The sequence below is a fragment of the Berghia stephanieae genome, chromosome 4, assembly GCF_034508935.2.
Source record: "Berghia stephanieae isolate SIO BIC M18660-M18661 chromosome 4, UCSD_Bste_1.3, whole genome shotgun sequence".
NCBI lineage: Eukaryota > Metazoa > Mollusca > Gastropoda > Nudibranchia > Aeolidiidae > Berghia > Berghia stephanieae.
The window spans coordinates 44,325,396-44,351,292 of record NC_088363.1 but is presented as its reverse complement, the minus strand read 5'-3'; the positions used below and the strand labels follow the sequence as shown (position 1 = coordinate 44,351,292).

General features: G+C 35.8%; 2 protein-coding genes across 2 annotated transcripts; both read left to right on the top strand.

The window, feature by feature from the left end:
* Window positions 1-324: 324 nt before the first annotated feature.
* Window positions 325-1,227, top strand: LOC144971779 (uncharacterized). The gene has a single exon (XM_078912853.1). The coding sequence runs from the start codon at window positions 325-327 to the stop codon at window positions 1,225-1,227; it is 903 nt and encodes a 300-aa protein (XP_078768979.1).
* A 13,753-nt stretch (window positions 1,228-14,980) lies between these two features.
* LOC144971778 (uncharacterized) lies at window positions 14,981-16,015 on the top strand. Its single transcript, XM_078912852.1, has one exon. The coding sequence runs from the start codon at window positions 14,981-14,983 to the stop codon at window positions 16,013-16,015; it is 1,035 nt and encodes a 344-aa protein (XP_078768978.1).
* Window positions 16,016-25,897: the final 9,882 nt, after the last annotated feature.

Sequence of the window (25,897 nt, the reverse complement as noted above, 5' to 3'; positions counted from 1 at the left end):
GGCGCAAAGTTGATTTTATCCTTTATCATTGGAACACATTTAGACAAAGTACAAACAATGAAACCAACGTAAGGTGTTGATTTTAATCAGAATTTAATTTTACCGAGTTGTTGACTTTACACGGATTCCATTGTATTCCTATTTTTATACCAAACGTATCCTATAATGCAATCTCATTATCCCACAGACATGTCTGACAAGAGCAATCTGACAACTGAACAAACGATAATACCTGGCAGTATTGGAGGGACCAAAGACGATGTTATGGACCCTTCTCTTCGATTGATTCTGTTAATCCTGATTCTTATCGTCTCCTTCAAGGGCATGGTCACTAACGTCATCAACGTCGTTGTCTTCTTCAAACTTAGAAAAAACGATCCCATCAACATCAGTCTTTTTGGTCTGGCCGTTTCCGACTTCCTAATCTGTCTGACAACCCTGGGGTTTTTCACTGGCACCTCAGTATGGCTTATTGAGATTCTCTTCAACAAGTTTCGGATCCAACCCATACACGTCATCTATCTGGCTATTGGTGTTCCGCATAGCGAGTGTGTAAGAATAACTCTATTGCTAACAGCCTTCATTGCCTCTCAGCGTTGCATTTGTGTTGTGTTCCCACTGCACGTCAAACGTTTGATCACTCATCGCAGAGTTATCGTCGCGGTCGTGATTTGCTACATTTTAGGCCTGACTGACATCATCCAAGTTGGCTTGATGAACCGTCTACGCTGGATCTACCACCCATTTCTGAACACGACTATTCTAAGTCACGTTATGATGGACAATTTCTTCAGCGTCGGTGTTATTCTAGCGCCTATAAAGTTGACCATTTTTCTCCTGATTCCCTTCGCGGCCGTCGCAGTGTCCACTGGGGTCTTGGTCAGCAATCTAAAACGCGTTATCGTCTTCAGGCAAGCTGCTGTCCTCAGTAGTGCCCCAGTAGCCGTTGACCAACCAAAGGAGATCAAAATCTCGAAGATGGTTATCATTATATGTATTTTGTACATCATTTGCTACATTCCAAACATAGCCTTTGTCATCTTGGTTTCATTCACCCCTGACACCAATCTCCAATATTCCCAGAGACCCAATCTACAGCTCATCTTTTACAGCGGATTTTTGATGGATACGATAAACTCCAGCGTCAATATATGGATCTATTACTTCAACAGCTCTAACTACAAAAATGTGTTTAAAAAGACTTTTTGTATGAAGAGCGATGAATAATAAGAAATGATTTCCGTGAGTTCTTTAAAATGGCGGGGGAATGAGGTTTGACCATTAGGTTCTACCACAGCTGATAAAACAAACACATTATGCGATCCACCGTCTCCAAATGGTACTATGTGCGAATGAACACTATGACGTAAATTGAGTTTTTGCAGTCAAAATAATCATACTTAGAAAATTTAAATGGTTTGAACTTGAAAAAACAAAAACTCTCTCTCTCCCTCTCTCTCTCTCTCTCTCTCTCTCTCTCTCTCTCTCTCTCTCTCTGTCTTCAATAAAGACATTTATTGAAACTCAAAGGCTAGAGGTTAAGGTCAAACATTCGATTTCAAGTATAAGGTTAATCACGTATAATACCGTTTTGACACGAGTGGTCACGTATTTTCATTTTTTCCCCACATAAACAAAAAAAAATCCCTTCAAACGTTGGTAAATACAATAACCACTTTTCTGATAATCTGAAATCTGAATCTTAAATGAAAATTGTTAATTATCTAATGTTCCAACCCACTTGTTGATTTGATGGGTACAAATATATTTTTTGGGTTCACAGAAATTCACACCATCTTGTAAACTCTGGTTAAGATCCCTCAGCTAACCCTTGTTAATACAAATATATTCCTCTTTATCCAAAGAACAGGATGAATGAAACACTTCAGACGAATGAGATAATGTGGTAGTGGCGTTGATGAAGGGGAACCTGAAACGTCCATTTTATCTGTTTTCGTATATTAAATTGACGCTTACATTCAATTTCACATTGTTATTTATTTATTTGAGCTTCGAGCAGCAACATTTACATTAAATATCTTTTAAGAATTTATATTTCTGAGATATCTGATAATGAAATTTACAGTAAACGTATTCATCGTTTGGTGTTAAAAAGTATTAATAAAACATGACAGGTAATATTTATCTTTCAATTTTTAGTTTTTGCTCTATTTTTTTTCTCTTCACGTTCGTGAAAATCTTAAATAAAAACTTGTATCTATAACCCTTTTAGCATGCTTTAATCCATTTGTATATATGACAGCATCACGTTTTTTTTATCAAGCTCGTGAAATCTTTACATCAAAACTTTTGTTTATAACTCTTTTATCATGCTTTAATTAAATTGCATATATGACAACAAAATAATTCGTAATGTTTTTTTTTAAATTTTCGATTGTTATTGTTTTCTTTATTTAGATTTTGCATGGATAAAATGCTTTCAGTCCTGTATCCTGACTTATTTCTTCACACCAGCATTGTACTATCTACATTGTTTATATGATCACTTGTTGTTTAAATTAGAACGTTTCTCAGGTTTAACTCTCTCCTTACCGATCATTTTCAGTATTTTCCCAAAATGGCTGGTTTACCCAGCAGAAAAATTAAAAACCCAATCAAGCTCTCGACAAAACAAACAAAGATCCTTCTTCAAAGTGTGTGATGTACAAAATAAATCTGAATAAGAAAAATGTATATTGTGTTGTAACAAATGTGATGATTTTGCTGCAGATGGTAAGGAGAGAGTTAATAACCAGACATAACATCTTTTCTATATTTGGAAAGAAAATATTCACGCCATCTGTATCTGTAAGTTAGTCTCGAAAGCGAATCACATTTAAGCAATGGTTACCGCCAAGTTTAGTTGCCACACTTATCATCCACATCTTAGTTCTAAGGCCAGTCTTCTCTAGTATCAATCTGCGGTTGATCTTTTCGACCGTGGCGTTTGCGAGCGAATTTCAATCCACTGCTTCATAGATTAAGATGACCTTATCTTGCCCGAAAAGGTTCAAGTTTAGAATATCACATCATGTTAAATTTTGACATTTTGAATGTATCATGTTGAAAACTAATAAAAAATGAAATAATAGATTTGTACCGCCTTTCGCGTTTTAGCTTTTGTTGTGTTTTCTTTATTTTTTCGCTGATGACTGAATGACTTATGTTATTAATTCACCATTTCAACTAAACAAAATATATTAACTGATTTATTAATTTAACCACACTATTTATATCATGTATCGTTAATTATGTTTAAATAAAAAAGAATTTCCAAGGTAAAGTTAAATTAACTCTTTTCTACATTTGGTCAGAATTATTTTACTCCATTGATTTAGATGACCTAACTTGTTAACAAGTCAGAAACTCATATCGAAAAAAGTCTCAAATACTTACAGATACAAAACTTACATAGGGAGAATTTATCATATACAAAATTATATTTTAAAAAAATGAAACAATATGAAGTATAAAACGAAAAATACTGCTTTCATTGACAGATACAAACTAAAGCTTGATAAAGAAATAATCAACTCCTGATATAAAGCAAAAGTCAAAGCTTAATTTGGGATTGCATCCTTGAATCACCTTTGATATGAAGAATACAAAGTTATTTATAAATGATATCAACAATGGCTCATTAAACAATGATTAAGAAAACATTACTGGTCATATCAAAATATTAGATATTATAGGATTCAATAGTCTGATGTCATGTCCGCCCAGCAACCAGCAGATTGGTTCTAAACAAAGAAAATATGTACTTTTTATTCTACATGCAGGCTAGAACTTTTTCACATGTCATGTAATCAGAATGTATAAAAGTCAAAACATGATTAGATTTATATTGTTTTTCTCCTCTTTTATGCTCGTCAGAGACGTATTTCATAAGGGCATCCGCCATTTTCCCGATAGCTTAGAACCAGTTAATAAGTTACTATGTGTCATTACGAGGGAAGTGACGTCGCGACTGTTGAAGCCTATTATGATTGCATTAAAAAACACACTGGGTATTCCAAGGTACTGACCTAAGTAGCCCCTTAAATGATATGATAAAGAGTTTTTGACTTGCTTGGGTCCATCTTAAATTTCTCGATATCAGATAACAATCGTCTCAATACGGTAATTTTTCGATATGAATCAGATGACGAAACGTTAAGTTAATGTCAAAATAATAAAATATTAGAGAGATTAAATTTTACTTTTATCTATATCACTAGGCTTGACTGAAAGGTCTTGACGCCTATCGGATATTTCCGATTGTGTTAAAAAAATAACGAGAAGTATTGAATTGAAAGCTTCAATTTAGTAAACGAAGAGAGATACTGTGGACGTTTCGCGTTTCCCCTTTATCAACAAAATAGGATCAATTAAACACTACAGACGAATGAGATAATGTGATAGTAACGTTATTAAGGTGAATTCACATCCACAGTATATGTCTTCATCTAATAAATTGAAGTTTTCAATTCAATACTTATCGTTATTTTTTCCTACGAGCTTCAAGCAGTCTCTGCGTGGACAGAGAAACAGAAAAACAAAAACAAAGAAACTTCGTGCCATTTCTGGAACTATTTCCCTCTCATAAATAAGCAATGTGGGATCTGAAAATAATTTACGGTATAGATTTTCGTTTGATGACCTTATCACAAACTATGTTTCTAATATATTGAATGGTCTTATTGCCATTTTCATTTACCCACGAGTTTTGTTTTCTAAACCTGTATTATCATCATCATCACCTTCATCATTATCCTCATCATCATCATCATCATGCAATCATACAACATCATCAATTTCATCATCATCATCATCATCATCATCATCATCATCATCATCATCATCATTCCCATCCACAATAATAAGAAATTTATTTAATTCTTATTAATTTACAAAAATATGATTATATTATTGCTTTTGGTAATTAATTTGTGTTCCGCATTGTTATTCTGCCCAAAACAAATTCTGAATTTAAACACTTTATATTCACTTCTCGTGTTTTGGATACAACGATATGATGCCGTTTTCAGGCGATGGGTCACATTTTCAATCCATTCAACTTTATAGAAAGAACGAAATTCTATCAATCAGACTATAAACGTTTACCGTTACACATCGTTTTGTGTGTTGGTACGTTATATCCGGCTGGTGGATGTTGTAATTATTTTACCAAAACGCATAACATGAATATCCAATTTTAATCCAACACAGAATACCAATTTAAGGCAGTGGGTCTCAATTTTTCAAATATTTATGTTGTATGTCATTATTGATAAATCATTTTTTGATGAAATTGAAATGTGTAAATACGGCCTTTTGAAATATAACCAAATGGTGTGTGTTTTTGTTGTAACACTTGAAACCTCCTGTGGAAAAAGTACAAATAAAGTATACTGTAACCCAATTAATCTCTGATTGAAGTTTATTTATTTTTTAAAACAAAAGAATGAGCATTTCTATAGCGCAATATCAGCGAAACGTGCTCAACGTGATTTACCAGGGGTCCCTATCCACCAACAAAGTTTAACTTGCAAGAAGAAACATAACGCCTGTATAGGGCGATATTATGATTCGATTTCGACAAAGAAAACAATGTTAACAATCAAGTAACAATTTTACAACTGCGAATGTTAGAGAGAATGTAAGAATAAAGCCTTTTCTAAGGACTCAACTATGTGCCCAAAGCGAGACTCGAACCCTGGATCTATTGGTTCGAGAGGAATGTCATACCACAACACCACAAGGACACATGCCGCCATCAAACCACGGAATTTTTCCTTTGTTACATTTTGATATTCTGGAATAATTTGCTTATGTAAGATGGCAGTTACCAAAAGTAGGTACCTATAATAGAATGGCCAAAGTGACAAATCAAGGAATAGGTACTGTAGTCAGATATGGATCTAATAAGATATATATAAAACAGTTCTTGACAAAACAAACATTAAACAAACAACAAAAAACAAAAATATTAAGATAAAAAAATCACCTGTATGATTCTGACCCCAGCCCAAGTAAGCTGATTTTTATAGACGGATATTTCTTGCATTTTTTCCTTCTAATTCTGGTAACTTTACGAAGTCACAGGGCTGGCTGAGAGTTTTTGCCAAGATGATGGTCATTTTAATGGACAGAAATTTGAAAGACGCCAGACAAAATCTTCACATTTATTCGGGGCCGGTTTTTAAAAAATAAATTACCTTCTAGTTCCATGAGCCGTTCTGCTCCGGCCTATCCCTGATGCTCTGTGTCTACTTTTATTTTAATCTAACCAAATAGATTGCAGTAATTCAAATTACTGCGTTTTGATTGGTGGATTAGAGAGGATGTAGGAATAAATACCTTTGATAATCTTAGAGTGAAACTCCATTGTGAATCCTCATATGTCACCCACCGTCTCAGTGCGGTATTAAGTCGGCGCGAACTAAATGCTGAAAATTGGATTTATTGTAGCCACAAATGTGACCCTTCGTCTCAAAACGGTATTAAGTCGGGTTGGTTAAGATGTTGAAAATTGAATTTATAGCCAGAAATAACAGACTTGTGTTGAGTTTGTATGTTTTATTGAGGAGAATGGATACCATATTTTGGGGTGCTAATGCCAAAGATTTATATTTTTGACCAGTTTAACATTTAATACGGCTTTTAAGCATATGGTTCCTTCCGACTTAATACTGTTTTGAAACGATGGGTCACAAATATGAAACTCCAATTTAAAAGGACAGAGAAGTCGTGATGTCACACCTTCAACTCTTCCGGTTTCAAACTTATTGGAAGTGTGTATGTGGCAAGTCTTTCGGGGTATTAATAATGAATAGGTTATATATTGAATCTTTTATATGGAGCAGAATCTTGGAAATCAATAAAAAAAACCATTTGCTGCAAATTAGATATTTTCCAGAACAAATGTCTACGAAACATTTTCCACATTTTTTTGCCCAACAAAATATCAAATAAAGCTATTCTACAGAAAGCTGACATAACCCCTATTTCTGAAACAGTCACATCAACAAGATGGACATGGATTGGCCATGTTTGTCGGACGAAGGAGGCAGCAATCCCAAAAACAGCGTTCAGATGGACACCGAAGGGTAATCGCAATAGGGGAAGACAACTGGGAACTTGGAGACGATCGCTGGATAGAGAAATGACGTCGTTCGGTTGACCTGGGGTGAGGCCCGGAAGCTGGCAGAAGTCAGAAGTCTCTGGAGCTCCTTACTGTCGACCTTATGTGTTTATGAAATACCAAAGAGAGTAAGTATATTTTGACTGCTGGCATGCCTATTATAGTACCAGGATATATTAGAGGCAGATTCGTAGGATTACGGGATGTAAAAGAGCGAGGATGAATCGTTTGTATTTAGGCTAAAATATAAAATACCATTATTACTCTGAAACATAAAGATCAAATACACACGGTTTGTATCTAGTGCTCAGGAAGAGTTGTTTTACACTTCTAATGGGATTGGAACCCGTTCTTTGACACCGGACTTTTGTTCCCCTATTTTTATTCGTTACGGCGGAGAATATATACAATTTCTGACAATGCAGTAAACTCATTTTTTTTATCATTTCAGTTCTGAATTCACTTATTATGCTCTACCTGATTCATCTTGATATGCTACATTCTTGTTGTGGATGGTCACATATGTAATGATGATGGTGATGATGTTGCTAATAATAATAATAATAATAATAATAATAATAATAATAATAATAATAATAATAATAATAGATGATGATGATGATGATAATAATAACAATAATAATAATAATAATAATAATAATAATAATAATAATAATAATAATAATAATAATAATAATAATAATAATAATAGTAATAATAATAATAATAATAATAATAATAATAATAATAATGATGATGATGATGATGATGATGATGATGATGATGATGATGATGATGTTGATGATGATGATGATGATGATGATGATGATGATGATGATGATGATGATGATGATGATGATAATAATAATGTAACAACCTAACAATTTTGCCCCGCCCAACATAATAATGTTGACCCGTAATAAAGAGTATTCAGAGGTCGCTCACACTTATCCACATATGACTTGAGATAATATCATAATAACTCACACACGAGCAACAGTCACGTTGCGTTTTAACACTTTAAACATATTATTATGCCGGAGGAGGTCCTGTCCAGGAAAATGGCATTAGTAATGAATTAATTTCCAATAAATTTGTGAGGCAAATTAGTTGAGCCTCTACTTGTTTGTCCGTGAGGTCAATCTAACAACATTACCAAAGTCTCAAATTCTAATTTATGAATATTGCTTTGATGAATTCATGATATTCCTGTCTTGGTGTTTATCATATAAAGTAGAATTATTAAAACACTGGAAATTGCATGTTTAAGTATTCTATTATCAATAGAAGTGATAGTAAGCGACAAAAACTTGGGACTGTTAAGAAAATGAACAAAAATTAAAAAATATAATATAACAGCCTCGAAAAGGAATTAAATACCAAACAAGGAGTGTTTCGGGTTGAAAACCTCTGTTCAGTCAATAATCAATTTATAATTAAAATAGTAATAAAGATTTTAAAAAGAACATTATTTTTGTTGTATGCTGAAGAAGGGGTTTGAACCAGAAACGTTCCGTGTCAGATATTTCCTTCTTTTTCGAAGTTGCTATATTAATTTTCGTTCATTACGTTTTATCAATGGAAAGAAGAAACCAGCTAATTTCTGCTAGAAAGAGGATTCTTGTGATGAAGTTCACATGCTTTACTGGAGGATTCTATAAGCCGATCACTGACTGTCGAATGTTGCAAATATGTTAGACGAAGGCCTTTCGCGATTCTTAGATGCCATTGCTTAGGCATTCCATGAAGGAATATATATATATATATATATATATATATATATATATATATATATATATATATATATATATATATATATTATATAAATTAAACGACCGTCTGAAGTCGTAAGGAATCACCCATGTTGTCCAAAGAGCGCAAATTGGGGATTGATAATGTTGCCAAAGGAAAAAAACAAAACAAAAACAAAAGTGCTGAAGCGGGGCTGACCCGGAACTTCCGGTTTACAGTGCAATCCCTTAACCACTCGACCACTCCCCCCCCCCCCTTCCGCCCCAATAGCACCAAAAGAAAAGAAAGCTTATGTGGTGTATACTCAATACTATCTCATCTGAGAAAATACAGGTTTTTCTCCTTAAAAATTTCAAAACAGATTGTGTGGCTATGTGTCTCAGTGATGCTACTCATTCCCGTCTTGTTATAAAAGTCCAGCGATGTCAAGTGTGGTTGATCAGTGGCTGGATAGGTGGCTGGATGGGTGTTAGTGAGAGTGGAAAAATTAGGTCACGACTTTGTGTCATAGGATAAGGCACTTATCACAAATTACCTCATTCGACTCCAATATGAATGAATGCCTGACTAGAAGTAGTGAGGTGTATTGCATATTAATACGAAAAGGACGCCTAACAGACGACATACTACTAGACCACGCGGCTAAAATTGTACAATTAGTTTTTAGATTTCTTTTTGTTTTGCTTGTTTTTAATATACACGTTTTTCACCATTTCTAATGACTTCCCGTTTCATGACCTTTAAAAGTTTGCGAATGAGGATTAAATGAATTGAATCTTCCTGGTAAGTGTCAAGGCTTCCTTCCGTGTCCTAGAAAAACATATATCTAAAATTTTGTCCCGAAAACTCGTCCTTCAAATAAATATTAATCGATTAAAATGGCCCTCATCTTGGCAAAACCTCTCAAACCTAGAATTTCCGTGAAGCCCCAGGTTTGATCATTTTCCCCAAGATGAGAGTCATTTTATTTGAAAGATATTTGAAGGACGAGTTTTTTTGGCCAAAATTTTAAATATGTTTTCTCAGAGAACGGCAGAATTATCAACTTTTTTTGCTGCTGAAGGCGCCTGGTGCTTGATTAATTATTTATGGGTTTCTAGCCATTCCATCGGAAAATTCTGTAATTGTTTTCCAACATTTGTTGGCGTCAGAATTTAAAATGGCTTGCCTAGAGCGCATATTTCTTTCAATATAATAGGGTCCCTGAGGTCATTGGTGTTTCGGATCCGTGGAAAAGTTTAACTTTCTTTATAGGCCAAATGAGCAGACAAAAATTAACATTTTTGTTCGATTGGAACTTCAGGCTAATTCTATCATCCCTTGACTCAAATTATTACGAAGAAAATCTCCTTGGATAGGTCGTAATACTCAGTCATTTTTGAGGTTTCATTTTCATTGCGAGTATAATTCTACGCAATTCTAGCATATCCGCAACAAATATTGATGACGTATTTTACAATCTCTCTTAATACTATCAAGTAATAATGATCTCACCAGCAACAAAATCGAATGAATAGACGATTAAACGTGACCGTTAAGTGAGTTTAAATTAAAGAGAAAAAAGGGAAGAAAAAGGGAAGAAATCCGAGAGAGGCGATTTTGATATAGTTACTGTTTTGTTCGACCACTACTAACTGATGCCAGAAATCCAATATTTTACAGACATACCATAAGAGAACATCTTTGTATGAATTTTGTCCATCATCCTTTTTTTTTCATTTTATATATCCTTCGATTAAGATGACCATCACCTTGGCAAAATCTCTTAAACGTACATCTAAATCCTGAACAAAATCCTTATTCATGTAGAGCAATATCCACTAAACGTGCTCAAAGCAATTTATTATAATATTGAAAATAATATATTATTGGAAATATCTTAAAGAAATCATTTTTCAATATTAGACTATATATCAATCAAGTCAGTTTTTTAAAACTCATTGTGAACAGTTTTCGTCTAAACAAATGAAGAGCAAAGTCCACCGTGCTATTCTCGGAATGCCATAACTTTTGACTTATTGTTGTTTTCCAGTTTAATATTTCGTGAATAGGCTTCAACAGTCGTGACGTCACTTCCCTCGAAATGACGCATAATAACTTAGTAACTCGTTATAATCTATCGAAACAATGGCGGACGCCATTATGAAATATTTCGAGAGCATAAAAGTGTATCCAGAGGAGAAAAGCATTATAAATCTGATCATGTTTTGACTTTTATACATCCTGATCACATGACATGTGCCAGCAAGAAAAATAAAAAGTAACGAGTTTCTTTGTTTATGACCAAGCTGCTCGTTGCTGGGCGGACGTGACGTCACTATTGAATCCTATTGTCTTCCTCCAAGCAGAGTTCGCTCGTCATGGCAAAAGATCGGAAGAGAAAGGCGTCCAAGTCACCAACACAGAGCACAGGACATAGAGCCAGTAAGGCGATATTACACTTTTTTTTCGACAGAGACAACTCTGTTAACGTCTCGGTACTCGATTAACATTAGAGTATAGTGGAAACCCTGAGTTAATAGCCATTTCAAAATACTCAATTTTGCGGCCGCCAAGAGCGGGGCTTGAACCCAGGATATGAAGGCAAGTCTCTTACCACAAGAGTACAAAGACGCTGTACAAAGAGGTATCGGGTTAAAGACTACAAAGTCCTTCAGAGCCATTGGGCCAATGGAGTCGGAGCTTATCCCGGTTTCTATTGCGTGAAACGGACAATAGCAATTAATTGTTATCCTTTGGATAGGACGCTAATCTATTGCAAAGTACTTTCCGACAAATCTAACAGACTCAGCTGCCCATTCACTACCTGGGTGTACAGGGGAAGGGGGGGGGGGTCAGAAAAAATCTTGACTGCACCCGATCGATCTTGGTCCCTTTGCGTGTGAAGCGTGTGCTCTACTAACTGAGCTATCAGGACCCTCGGTTAGAGACTATATGCCAGGTTAAAGACTGTAGTTTTCATCCACCATATCCCATCGACCATCAAACATCATCAGATTGTGTGTGTGTGTGGAGGGGGGGGGGTCTGAAATCTAGAGGGCCGAGCAGTGATACAAAGAGCGCCAAACAGTTAATTCTTAAAACCAAAGAGATGTCCCGCCGTTTTGACAAGCCGATTTTGCATCTCAACTTTTACCGCACAATGAAGTTTTAAAAAAAGTCTTCAAAGTATTATATAGATGGAACAAAACTGACGTGACTCAGCTTTTTGTTATTGTGTTTTTTTTTTAGACAGCCATTTTATTGATTACTTGTCACTAAATTCTATCAATGAGACTATAAACGTTCAAGGTTTACACATAGTTATGTATGTTTGTACCTTATATCCGGCTGGCGGATGTTGTGAGTATTTTAGCTTAATGTAAAACACCAATATTTTACCCATCGTCTAACGACTCAAAGCAGCATTATGTCATGATGGAGTAGAAGATTGAAATTGAATTCATAGACACTAATACGGACCTATTTTCTCGTCATGGCTCATCTTAATTTCCACAATCCAGTAGAAGAAAAAAAAATAGATGAGTGCCTTCATCTCTACGCAAATATTGCAGGTTCTCCACTTATAAGATGATAAAAGGTTAGAGGAAGGAATTAATAAATGTGTGGTGATTTTAATATCCCCGAAGGCTTTGATAAAACATTCCTGATTATAATTCTGGACTCTCTCAATGTTTTATGTGCTAAATTGTCGGATTATTAAAATGACACTCTTCTTGTCAAAAACTCTCAAAAATGGGGCTTCAAGGAAGTCTTAGAGAAATGAATGTCCAGGTTAGAGAGTTATTGACTTGAATGAGGGCCATTTTAATAAATCCATCAATATTTGAAGGACAAGTTTTCTGGACAAAATTTCCAAAATGTGTTTTTTTAGAGTACTACAGAGCAAATCAATTGGATTGATAGCCCCTAAATGCTAAATTTCTTGACGTCATACTCTTCAGACTACGTTTTCCATATCATAAATAAATTGATTTGTGTGTTTTTATTATATATAATATATAACCAGTGGTCATCATTCATTGCTCCACAAAGCCTCTATAATCTCACTGCGACAAGAGTTATTTGCAGGTAAGTTTTTTTTAGTGCATGCACACTGTAAAATGGTTTTTCGAAGCAGGCTATAATGATAATGATAATTATATTGATGTGAAAATGATGATGATGATGATGATGATGATGATGATGATGATGATGATGATGATGATGATGATGATGATGATGGTGATGATGATAAAAATAATAATAATGATGATGATGATGATGATTATGATGATGATGATGATGATGATGATGGATAATGATGATGATGTTGATGATGATGATGATGATGATATATATATATATATATATATATATATATATATATATATATATATATATATATATATATATAAACATTTTAAGTATAGTTATTAAAATGTTTATAAATAGCTCCTTTTATCAAAAAGTTGAGCACTTTTATTTCATGGTTTTTGCTTTTATCATATATATATATATATATATATATATATATATATATATATATATATATATATATATATATAACACAAAAAAAAATCAAACAAACAACTTGAGCTATTATATATGACAATATCTACTATACACGCTCAAAGAGCTTTACAATGGGTTCCGAACCAACAGCAATACTGAGACGTCTAACATTTGGGACAAAATGTGACGCCTATTAGGCAATATTACGATTTTATCCTACAGATACAACTCTGTTAACGGCCAGGTATATATTTTACAACACTACGATTAGAGATTTGTGAGTAAAGAGCCTTTTCCAAGGACTCAACTATGCGCCGCTCAGTGTGGGACTCGAACCTAGGACCTTTGGGACTCGAACTTAGGACCTTTGGGACTCGAACCTAGGACCTTCAGATCCGAAGGTGAGTGTCATCCATAAAGGCCAGATAACCGCACAAACTTTATACCCCTAGAGTTAAAAAGTATTATGAGTTGCCAGCAGTACAAATACGTATGCCCAACTATTTATTTGACCCCTGAAACGATTATGCATTCAGCCCAGTTGAGGCTTTGCCACACTGTAGCAATTTAAAAGCATTCTTTCCTGATTCTGTTAAGTGAGGTCTTTGAAAGGTGCAATTCACTGCTACTGCGTCTTTTTCGGACAGTGAAGATTTGATTTTGCACTCTTACTTTTTCTCTGCGGTTCACCTGTGCTCTGTGTGCCAGGGTTGAGCGATAGTTTTATCGAGTACCCTAAGGGAAATTCCCCCTAATTTGAGCTAGAAAATGGATTGATTTATCCAAAAACATTACAGGAGTCAACAGAGAATGTGATTTATGTTTTCCTTGCAAATTCAATTTTTCATCTTCCAAGAGACTTTGGTCTGGTTACCTTTTCAACTACAAAAACATTGAGCTTTTATATAGCGCAATATCCACTAACAAAAGCGCTATACAAAGGGTCTCTGACCAACAGCAACACCTAACATGTAGAACGAGACATGACGTCTTCTAGGCGATATGACAATTTTTCATACAGAGACAACGCTGTTAACGGCCAGGTACTCATTTTACACCCGAGTACGGTGAGAGAATAAGAGTAAACAGTCTTTTCCATGAACTCAACTATGCGCCGAGCGAGGCTTAAACTCAGGACCTTCCGATCCGAAAACAAGTGTCATACCACAAGACCACAAATCCGCTCATGACTCAATCGAATTGCTTCAATTGCGTTTTTTAACGTAACTTATTATATTACGAGTAGATATCTATCCTTTTTCCCAAACTATTTGTCATTTAAGATTTGATTTAATACAAAGGCTAAATAAAGAATAAAAACACTGGGGCAATGAGTAAAACGATTTTTGTTGAATTACCAAGATCTCATTCCATTCATTTCCGTCTTCGGAATTCTTTAGTCACTGGAAACACATTCAAGATTATACAGAAAAAAGTTTGACAACAAAATAATTGAACTAAAAATGAATAGTCTCAAATAAGAGACAAACGTTAAACAATATGTATGAATTATTCAGGGCGTAATGCACACTACAATATAATTCGGAAAAGACATAAAGATCTTTCTAACGTTGGATAAAAGCAAATAAAATTCATTGTTCCACAGAAATGTCTGACATCAACCAAACGACCCAGCCATCGGTGTCCAATGGCACAGAGGTCAAGGACGATATGTGGATCCTTAATCCATCACTCAAGATGTTTTTGCTGATGCTGATCTCCGTTTTGTCTTTCAAGGGTGTGGTCACCAACACCATGAACATAATTGTCTTTTCAAAACTTAGAAAAAACGATCCAATCAACATAAGTCTTTTGGGACTTGCAATCTCAGATGTCGTCGTCTGCTTGACAACGTTATTTTTCTTCTTGGGCACCGCCGACTTTTTATTCGAGTTCTTTTTGCTGAAGTTGAGGATCAATCCTATACAGGTTCTGTACCTTTCAATTGGAATCATACACGGAGTGGCTGTGAGAATATCCATGCTTCTTACAGCTTGCATTGCCTTAGAGCGTTGCGCTTGCGTCGTGTTTCCTTTACACATCAAGCGATTGATAACACATCGCCGTGTTTCGGCATCTGTTATCTTCTGTTATGTTTTTGGTCTCTCTGATCTGATTCCCACGTATTTCACTTCTAGACTGGATTGGGTTTACTTCCCAACTCTCAACATGACGATTCTGAGCAACGTCATGATGGACGATTTCTACAGCGTCGGCGTTATCATTGCTCCACTAAAAGTCGCCATCTTTCTGATAACGCCCGTCATCATCGTGTCTTTGTCCACCGTTGTTTTGATTCGACATCTGAGACGATCCGTCATATTTAGACAGAAAGTGTCCATTACAAGTTCAGGCAATATGACGTCAACTGAATCGGCAAAAACCAAGGAAGCAAGAGTGGTCAAGATGGTCATCACAATTTGCTTGCTTTTCATCATATGCTATATACCGAACACGGTTCTTGTGATGCTGATTTACTTCACATCCGAAGTGAATCTTCCGAATTCCAATCAGCATGATACACAGGTCATTTACTATAGTGGATTCTTGCTTGATACAATCAACTCTAGTGTTAACATCTGGATCTATTACATAAACGGCTCCATCTACAAAAAATATTTCATCAAGACCTTCCATTTTTAACGATCCCACCTTCTTGAATAAGTTTGTTCTCTACTGTATCAAATAAATGCCCCCCCCCCCCCCTCCTCCACGTCTATGTTTTCAGAATCTTCGCGCCCCCCTCTAATTTTGAAGCTTATTTGCACCTCCTTCTCCTTCTATAAAATTTCAACTCACAAAATGTGCCTGTAAAGATTCACCAAACGAGAAAATAAAACCAAAAAAGGAATTTTAGAAAAAAAAGAATACAAATAGCTCCCCCCCCCAAAAAAAAAAAACAAAAAAAAAACCCAAAAAACCCCAACAAAACAAACAAGACAAAACAAAACAAAACAAAAAGTTCTATCGAAATAAAATAGCAATGTACGTATGTCGCCGAGATACGTCATTGACGATGTTCGTCGCGCCTAAATCAGAAAATGCCTAAAATGCGCATTGCTCCCCCCCCCTTAATTCTATAAATTGGTCAAATTGCGTCTCCCCAACCTTATTTGGTCAAATTGCGCACTCACAACTATTCCGACTCCCTCCCCTCCTATCGAATTTGGCCAAAGTGCACCCCATTTGTCATTTTTCTCGTTCCCTCCATTTATATTGTAAAAGCAGATAAATTTTTACAACAAAAAGATCTCTGAAAAATTCAAGCTGATTTTAATACTTGAGAAGGAGGAACTTATGTCAATTCAATTCATTTGAGGGTGACAAAGTGTCGCATTTCTTGGTCTTCTTTTTCTTCTTTGTTTTTCTCATTATCAATAAATAACGCGACATCGGATTGATGACAGGATTGAGAAAATTGTGTTTTTGAATGTGGTCCAAATTTTTCATATTTTTGACAGTTGTTTGTAGGTGTAACACGCTCAAAACACAACCATGCAAAAAAAAAAAAAAATAAAAAATACTACCGTTGTGGTTTTTGCACATGATGTAAACACTATCCCAGTGATTTTGGCAGCGTACGCTATGAACACTATCTCTACGCTAAAAACACTACCGCTTACTCGCCGGTTTGTCTATCCACACCAAAAACACTATCGACATGCGTCAATAAACACAACTGTGTTTGTTTTCGTGGTTTAGAGATTATGGCCAAAGCACAATGGAAACACTGAAAGATCATCGTTCTTATCATTTTCATCCTAAATTCAGTATTCGGAGTCCCATTGATTCCGACATTATACGATTTTGAGACGGTGGGATACATTTAGCGTGAAAAAAATGCCCTTCCGCCACGACGTCATAAGATATCGTCGCCTAGGCATTCCACGAAGGAATATAGATAATTCATAAAACATGATGTCTGGTGTCAATAGGAATAACCCATGTTGCCCAAGTGAGCAAATGGGGGGTTAATAATCTTGCCCAAGGAAAAAAAAACGAAAGTGCCTGAAACGGGGCCTGAACCCGGGACCGTCCGGGTCACATGACAATGCCTTAGCCACTTCGCCTCCCCCCTCCTCCACCCTTCTCCTAGCTTGAAGGTCAGTGCTATAAATACAACAAATAGTGCTTTCAGCTTAGCAATATGACTAGGGTAATGTTTATTGCATATAGTGATTTTTGCTTGAGGACAGTGTCATTGGCATAGCCTGAGATAGTGTTTTTGGCGTTTAGGTTTATGCTATAAATACTACTGATAGGGATTTTCGCGTTTCCAAAACGACTCGGGTCGAGTTTTTGCATAGAGTGATTTTGGCGTATTACACTGGACCCGTTGGATATGCGTTCTATAAATGCTCATGGGTTTGTCTTCTCCTGGTTTTGTCAGTACTCTGGTTTGATATTTTAATTATACATCAGGTGTTACCAGAATATATATATATATATATATATATATATATATATATATATATATATATATATAGAGAGAGAGAGAGAGAATATAAGTAGTTCTTCAGAGCCATTAGGCCCATGGTGCCGGAGTTTATCCCGGTTTCTATAGCGTGGAATGGACTATAACATTTGCTTGCTGCCCTTAAAGACTTTTTAGACTTTTTTGCAGTTACATTTGCTCTACACACATACATACGCACACATAGACTTACACAAACACAGACATATCCTCTCCATACCCCCCCCTCTCTCTCTCTCTCTCTCTCTCTCTCTCTCTCTCTCTTTCTCTCCCTCTCTCTCTCTCTCCACCCCCTTTTTTTTATTTTTCTTTTCTCCCCGCCGTCTTTTGCTGGCGCCTCTTCTTGCATCCGCACCTGACGCCCTCTCCTTGAATTTACATTGTTTCCACATTTGACGAAATGTGATATTTTGTAAATTTACACATTAGTGTTTGTGTTTTTTGTCTCCTGACGACGGCCAAGGGCCGAAACGTTGTTTGTTTTGTGTTGTTCCCTTATATATGAGTCACATCTACTCGCTTTATTTTTCTCTCCATTGCATCTAATCAATCACTGCTGGGTGAACAGAAGGGTCAGAAAAAACCTCGACTACACTAATGATCAATCTCGGTTGTATTGCTTGTAAATCGAGTGCTCTACCAACTGAGCTAACGGAACCCCCCGTTATGTTACCATAATTTTGTCAATTCAGTATTTTTCCACATTTAAATTAATGAGTGTGACCACTCGTCTCAAAACGGTATATTTCCACAATGGACCTATTGATTATGATTAAATTATTAGCTTAACCCGTAATATTTGAGATAAAATAGACGTCTTTATTGAAGAGAGAGAGAGAGAGAGAGAGAGAGAGAGAGAGAGAGAGAGAGAGAGAGAGAGAGAGAGAGAGAGAGTTTGTTTCTGCAATTTCAAAAAACATTTAACTTTCCTAATTCTGATTATTTTCATTGTAAACTCAATTTGTTTCATCTGTTCATTCCGAGATGATGCCTCACGGAGACGGCGGGTTGTATATTAAATTTGTCAGAGTTGGGAACTGCAATATCGCATTCATCATCGTCGTCGCCATTATCATCATCATATTCATCATCATCATCATCATCATCATCATCATCATCATCATCATCATCACCATCATCATCATCATCATCATCAACACCACAATTATTGTTATGCCATGGCAATGGTTGCTAGTCCAACGAGTCCCTCCTCGGGTTGCTCGTAGCCATCGTTAACTTATAGCCTGAGACTGACCAAAAAAAATGACGTCAAAAGACAGGTCTTTGGCCGCAAAAGAATACAAATCGTGAGTTGTATTTAATAGTTCAGCCAATGGCATCGCTTGTTTCCTTGAGGTCTGCTAACAACAACTTACTAGACGCTGCACAAACCTAGAAAATGAAGTCAAAGTACAAGTCATATTGGGTTCTAGTGTCAGGCTATAAGTGAACGATGACTACGGGTTGCTAGTTTATCTGAACTCCTCGACCACTCAGTCAGGGGGTTCGTACCATCGCAATACAAAGTGGTGCACGAGGTGCTTATGTTAAGCTCTAGGTGATGCGCATCACACCAAAGTCTGATAATTTGGCCTTTACAATCAATTTTTATATTATCCAATCCAGAATAACATCGTTTTGACCCGTTGAGTCATATATTCCTGGGATTATTGCCGTAGACCAAGGTGTACTTATTTGTAGGTCTGATAACACGAATTGTAATGGGCTCATTGTTTTATTGAGAATTGTCTCAAACCAACGCAAAATTTTGTCCATAAACAATATCAAATTAGGACCCTGTGTTACATAAAATTGTTGTGATAATGTCAATGCTTCCTGTGTTTGATGATAAATAAACTTTTCTTCAATTCACCAAGTGTCCAATTTAATTTTTTCTTTTATTTTGGCCCTTCTTAGCAGTTAACTGAAGTACTCTCGTAAAACTCGATCTTTAAAAATTTGACCAGAATACTCGTCCTTTAAATATCGATTGATTTAAATAACGATCATCTTGGTAAAACCTCTCAAACCTGGAACTGAAGGAAGACTTCAAGAAGTCCCAGGTTTGAGAGCTTTTGACAAGATGAGGGTCATTTTTGAATCGATCAATCAACTTTCGAAGCACGAGTTTTCTGGCCAAAATCTTAAATGAGAGTTTTTCTAGAATACATCGGTTAACTGGTTAATGACTTGAGGACGCGTCTGACAACGTTTTGCCACTTAAACGTTAGTTACACGTATGAGGGACTATGAGATCTTGTTGTATGACATTCAGCCTTTGACAAAATTCAAGTTCCACTCTGAGCGGCGCATAGTTGAGTTGTTACTCAAATCTTCCCATCTATTCAAGTGTTTAATCAGTACCTGGCCGTCAATAGCGTTTAGTCTATCGAGAAATAAAATGAAATATGGCATTACAGAGGCGGCATTTATCGTCCTATTTGTTCAGTGTTGCTGTTGGCTATAGGGGCCCTTGTAAAAGGCCTTGAGCACTTTAGAAAATATTGTTCTTTATGAAGGCTCAAGTTTAAAAAACGAATCTGATGGAATAGTTAAAAGATATGCACTGGCACCCACTGACAAAACACAATTTTTACATTCTGATCAGAAATCTTCCGCATCTGGGTACCTTGTCTTTCTATGGTGGTTTGATGGGGCAGCTATATTATGTGTGGCATTGTGATCTAGTGATATGACACTCGTCTTCCCGTTCGGAGGCTCTTGTGTTTGAGTTCCGCTCTGAGCGGCGCATAGTTGAGTTCTCGTAAAAGGCTCTTGAATCACATTCTCTCATCTTACTCACATTTAAATGAGTACTTGGTCGTTAACAGCGCTGTATATGTCTAAAAAATTGTAATATCGCTTAACAAGCGTCATGTTTCGTTTCCTGCATGTTACATGTTGCTGTTGGCTAGGGAACCCTTGAAAAGCGCATGAACACGTTTAGTGGATTTTACCCTTTAAAAAAGCTCACGTTTTAAAAATAATACAAGGAATTCTTTTAGATAGACTTAGATACTTAATGAATTTTGGGTTGAGTGTTCATGGTTTATTCAAAGGATACTTAATTAGATTTTGGTTAGGGGTTCAACGAACGACCTCAAATTGAAAACATCCAGCCTTTCAGAATTCTGGTCCAATGCTGTAGAATTTGCTACGACATGAGATACGTTCTTCGTCTTCACTAGATTTCAAGCGTCGATTGAAGACATTTTTTTCATACAGGCTATCTTTTGATTATGTGTATAATTAGCGTTGTTCAACTACTGTGTTAGGACTTAATCTTGTTTATGCGCCCAGATCCCTCCAGGGATGAAGGGATGCTTGGTGCATTATAAATTATCTCTACCATTATTGTTCATTCCGAAAACATGGCATTTTGAGACAGCGGGGTACATAATATAACAGTTAAAAAAAAAGAACAAAATACTATACACGGAAAGATAAAGGATCAAACCCCTTCTTCAGTCAATACCAAATGCATAAACGTTAATAAATCAAGTTTAATCTAGAATAGCGGCGGAAAGGTTCTCGAAAAGTTTAGTCCAGAAATGCAATGATGTCAAAAAGAACAAGTTGTAGCGTTCAATTGCTATGAAAAATCATAGAGTGTGTAAGTGCTTTTAAGTTAGGACTTTGAAATACTGGTTAAATCGTGGTACTAAAGAAATAGACAATTGAAATAAAATCGCTGAGTGTATATAGTCTCTAACATCGTAAAGAAATAGTTTTTCCCAAGGTATATAAGCCCTACAATACCAGCTCTCAGAAATAAAATGAAATTGTATCAGAATATATCTATTATTTTGTTAATGGGCAACTAGGCTCAGAGGTTCGGTCTTTGCTTCGTACCCGAATTATACCGAGTCCGATCATCCGCCGCTGCACTGTGTGGCCTTGAGCAAGTTACCTCGCCCGAGCTCAAATTCAGCACTGCACTGCGGCTGATGCCTGGGATATTCCAGTCTTCACTTGGAATAGTACTTAGAGACAGATTTCCCCTATGGGATGAAAAGGAGGAATGTTATTTATTTAATCCAATATGGGGTGACATCGCAAGCAGAAGTATGCCGAATGAATAGTGATCCATGTGAAATGTTTTGAAAGATTGTTAACGTCAAGAGATTTGTAACAAGAAATACACCAATACTTATATAGGTATATATTTAACTAAGGAAAACTTTTGTTTTATATCAGTTGTCTCTCGGTTAAATAATGAAAAATTAAACGAAAACTGGTGATCTTTAACCAATTCAATATCAGAAATAGTTTCTCAAAAGTTTCAAAAGGTATGTACAAAGTTGATTCTATGTCCAAATTAATATTTGACACTTTAAAAAGTGAGCTTTTTATATAGCACAACATCCACTAAACGCTCAAGGCGCTTTATAAGGGTCCCTGAACAACAGCAAGGCGTAACATTTTAAACGAGACATGACGCCTGTTGGGCGATATTACCATTTTAGTTTCGACAGAGACAACACTCTTAATGGCCAGGTACTCATTTTACCCATGAGTGCGGTTAGCGAATGAGAGTACCCAGGACTCAATTATGCGCATAGCGAGCCTTGAACCCAGGACCTTCCAAGCCAAATCGACGAGGAATCGCTTTTCAGGCTTATTTTTGATGACGGCAAATTTTATTTACTAATGCCAGTGCGAGAAGCGCCAGAATAGGGTCATCGCGGAGTCGTCTCACTGCCGTTGACAACACATCAAAATGTTGTGTGCGAACTACTCATAAATATGGCTGGCTAAAAACAATAACACAGAAGTGTTACCATACCTGAGTAACGGCAACTTCGTTCTATCTATAAAGTACCAACACATTGATTTATATGTAATCTTGAGCGTTTATCGTTTGATTTACAGAATTTAGTGAGAACTACTCATATAAATGGCTTGCTAAAACAATAACAAAGAGTTGGGTAACGCCAATTTCATCCATGAGTGAGTAGAGTTCAACTGAGTGATTTTGACAACTGAAAGTCGCTTCCACTCAGTTCATTTTAGTCGGCGCGTAAACGAAACATCAAAACGAGGCGTGTAAAAAGTCAGCAAAGCCACTCCACTCTGTTTGAGTCCTGATAATATTGTTTCTAAACAGGGTTTAACAATGTGACGTCACCCCCTCGTAAGAATGAATGCATCGTTTCTGGTTCCAAATTATCGGTAACAATGGCGAAAGCCATTATCTTCATCACCGCCCTTATGAAATACTTCCTCAACGATCAGATAAGTGAATCCAGAGAAGAAAATAATTATAAATAATAAATATAAAGCTGATCATGTTTTGACCTTTAATATTCTGATGGCATAATATTTGGAAACGTTCACTTTTCGACTTACTTTAACTTAGTTAAATACTAAATTAGTCAGTTTGGTTCCAGTTTAGGCAAATACATATCTAGTGCAGTACCATTGAATCTAAGTGAGTAGACTCTTGGTTATCAATACTATCATTTGAGTATTGCATAATTTGTTATTCAATTTAATGTATCTATTGGAAAGATCCTACTTTTAGAAAACGTTTTTGTCGCAGCTTCAGTGTTAAAAGTCAGATTATAGTGAAGATATGAGAAAATTGGCTTTTATTAATAGGGATCAACAGGGTACAAATAATCACTACCAGTCGGGTGGTGATGAATTGCATTTCGCCATCGTTATCAATTAAAAAAAAAAAAAAAAACTTCAATTTGCGACTTTGTTAAAATTAGAAATTTTTATGGAAATCTTTTAAAAAAGTGGCTTGGGGTGGACGGCATTTAAATTGACAGATATATGGATAAACTATTTTTAAAAGGTGTTCTTTTTCAGTGGACGGCTGAATAGCCAAGGATACAAATTGTCTTTAAAGATGTTCTCATGTGTCCTGAGTTCAAGTCTGTCACTTCAAATAAACCTACTTTGACCCGTCCGAATATGACTTGAACAACGTCTTAACGTCGTATTATGATTGACGTAGTTTCCAGAGTTATATTCCTTAGGGCGAAACTCAATTAAAGAGTGATTTCCCCAAACTCCCTAACTCCGTTTTTCCCATTTTGAGATATTGAGGATTATTTCCCCTAAAATTTCTCACCCGGTCAATTGTTATATCATATTTAAACTTTAAATTCATACAAATCTAGGGAAATTCTCTTAAAATATAATTTACGTTTCAATTTATTTCATGGATGGAAAATCTCAAAAAGTAGAAAAATCGACTTAAGGAGTTTTGGAAAACCAGCCTTAAATTGTATTAAATTGTTTAATGATAACCAGAGAAGACCGTAGTCAATTCACGTTCTGGAATAAATGAATCATTTATCAATTTGTGGGACCAACTACATGACCTCGCCATTTTTGAAAAACAATTATCTATCATTCCAGTAATATATGTATGAGGAGATGGATTTCCACAAAAAAAAGACAACAAAAAACTTGAGCTTTTATATAGCGCAATATCTACTAAACGCGCTCAAAGCGCTTAACAAAGGGGTTCCTAGCCAATAGCAATACGTAACATTTAGAACGAGACATTACGACTGTTAGGCCATATTACAATTTTTTTTTCAGACAGACACAAAGCTGTTTACAGCCAGGTAATCATTTTACACCTGAGTAAGGTAACAGAATGTGTGTAAAGAGCCTTTTCGAAAGCTCAACTATGCGCCGAGCGAGGCTCGAACCCAGGATTTTCTGATCCAAAAGCGAATGTCATACCACTAGACCACATTTCTGAAGAACATTTCAACGTTCGCTAAGTTACATCTTAGATAATAACTGAAAGTATTAGATCTATCGGGTAACCTCTGTCGTGTAATGCAGCACGTCTGACAGGTAAACTCGGGGTCTGAGATTCGATCCCCTAATCCAGGAAGACTGATTATTTTGGAATGGTTTTTTTTTCATTTTCTTTTCTTGCTTAGTCTGGCACCTCCATATACACTTTTTCAGATCTATGTCTTGCATCAATGTCTGCTCCTTAAATCATTAATTTTATATTTTCAAATAAATAAATGGAGCTACTCCGACGTTTTGCAGGTCCGATAACCCAAATCATTATGGGCTCATTGTTGTAATGTTGTAGAGAGTGAGAGTGATTGTGTGTGTGTGTGTGTGTGTGTGTGTGTGTGATAGATAGATAGATAGATAGATAGAGAGAAAGAGAGAGAGAGAGAGAGAGAGAGAGAGAGAGAGAGAGAGAGAGAGAGAGAGAGAGAGAGATGGTGCGGTTTGGGAGTTAGTCTAAAATCAAAACTAAGAAAGTGTCCTTGGATTCAAAATGACAATAAAAATTACAACAAATCATAAATAATTGCTTAAAAAGATAATGCAATGAAGTTCCTGGGGTGTTTTCTTCTTGAAATATTAATTTTTAACAACAATTTAACGACAAGATTGTTCCATCAGGTATAATTAATAGTAAATTTTATATTCGAATATCTTAAAGACTTGTTTGGACAAAATTTGACAAATTTCTTTTTCTAATGCCTGTTAAAGTCTTTTGCAATCTTCATGAATACAAAATTATTTTAATCACACCAATTTCAAACAAGCTTCATTGTATTAATTTTAACTTTACATATTAGATTTTTAGAAGTGTTTTGTCTGGAATTGGAAAAGAATCCAATTTGGCAGTTGAGAAATTATAATATCAAGAAATTAAGATTTCTAAATTCCTCTTTAGAATTTCTAATTCCAATTGAATTAGACATTAGACTTTTCAAACAGGATCAGCCCGTCATTAATGAGGAAAGTTGATGACAGATATGGGTAGAGATCCCTTACGGCAAAATCATCTCTTATGTCTAATCTACGACTAACTACCCTAGTCGTGTGAACAAGTTCCTACCCCTACTCCAATGTCTGACTTACATAACTTATTACCATCTGTCTCCCAATAGACGCATAGATAACCACGCCTCTCGGACAGTCATCATAATGTGATAATGGCAGTGATTGGTTAACATAGCAAACTACACAGGTTTTAATATCGATGGTACGGTATGTGTCTAAGTAAAATACCTACTATTCTACCGCTTGATCAATTGAAACAACACAGAAAA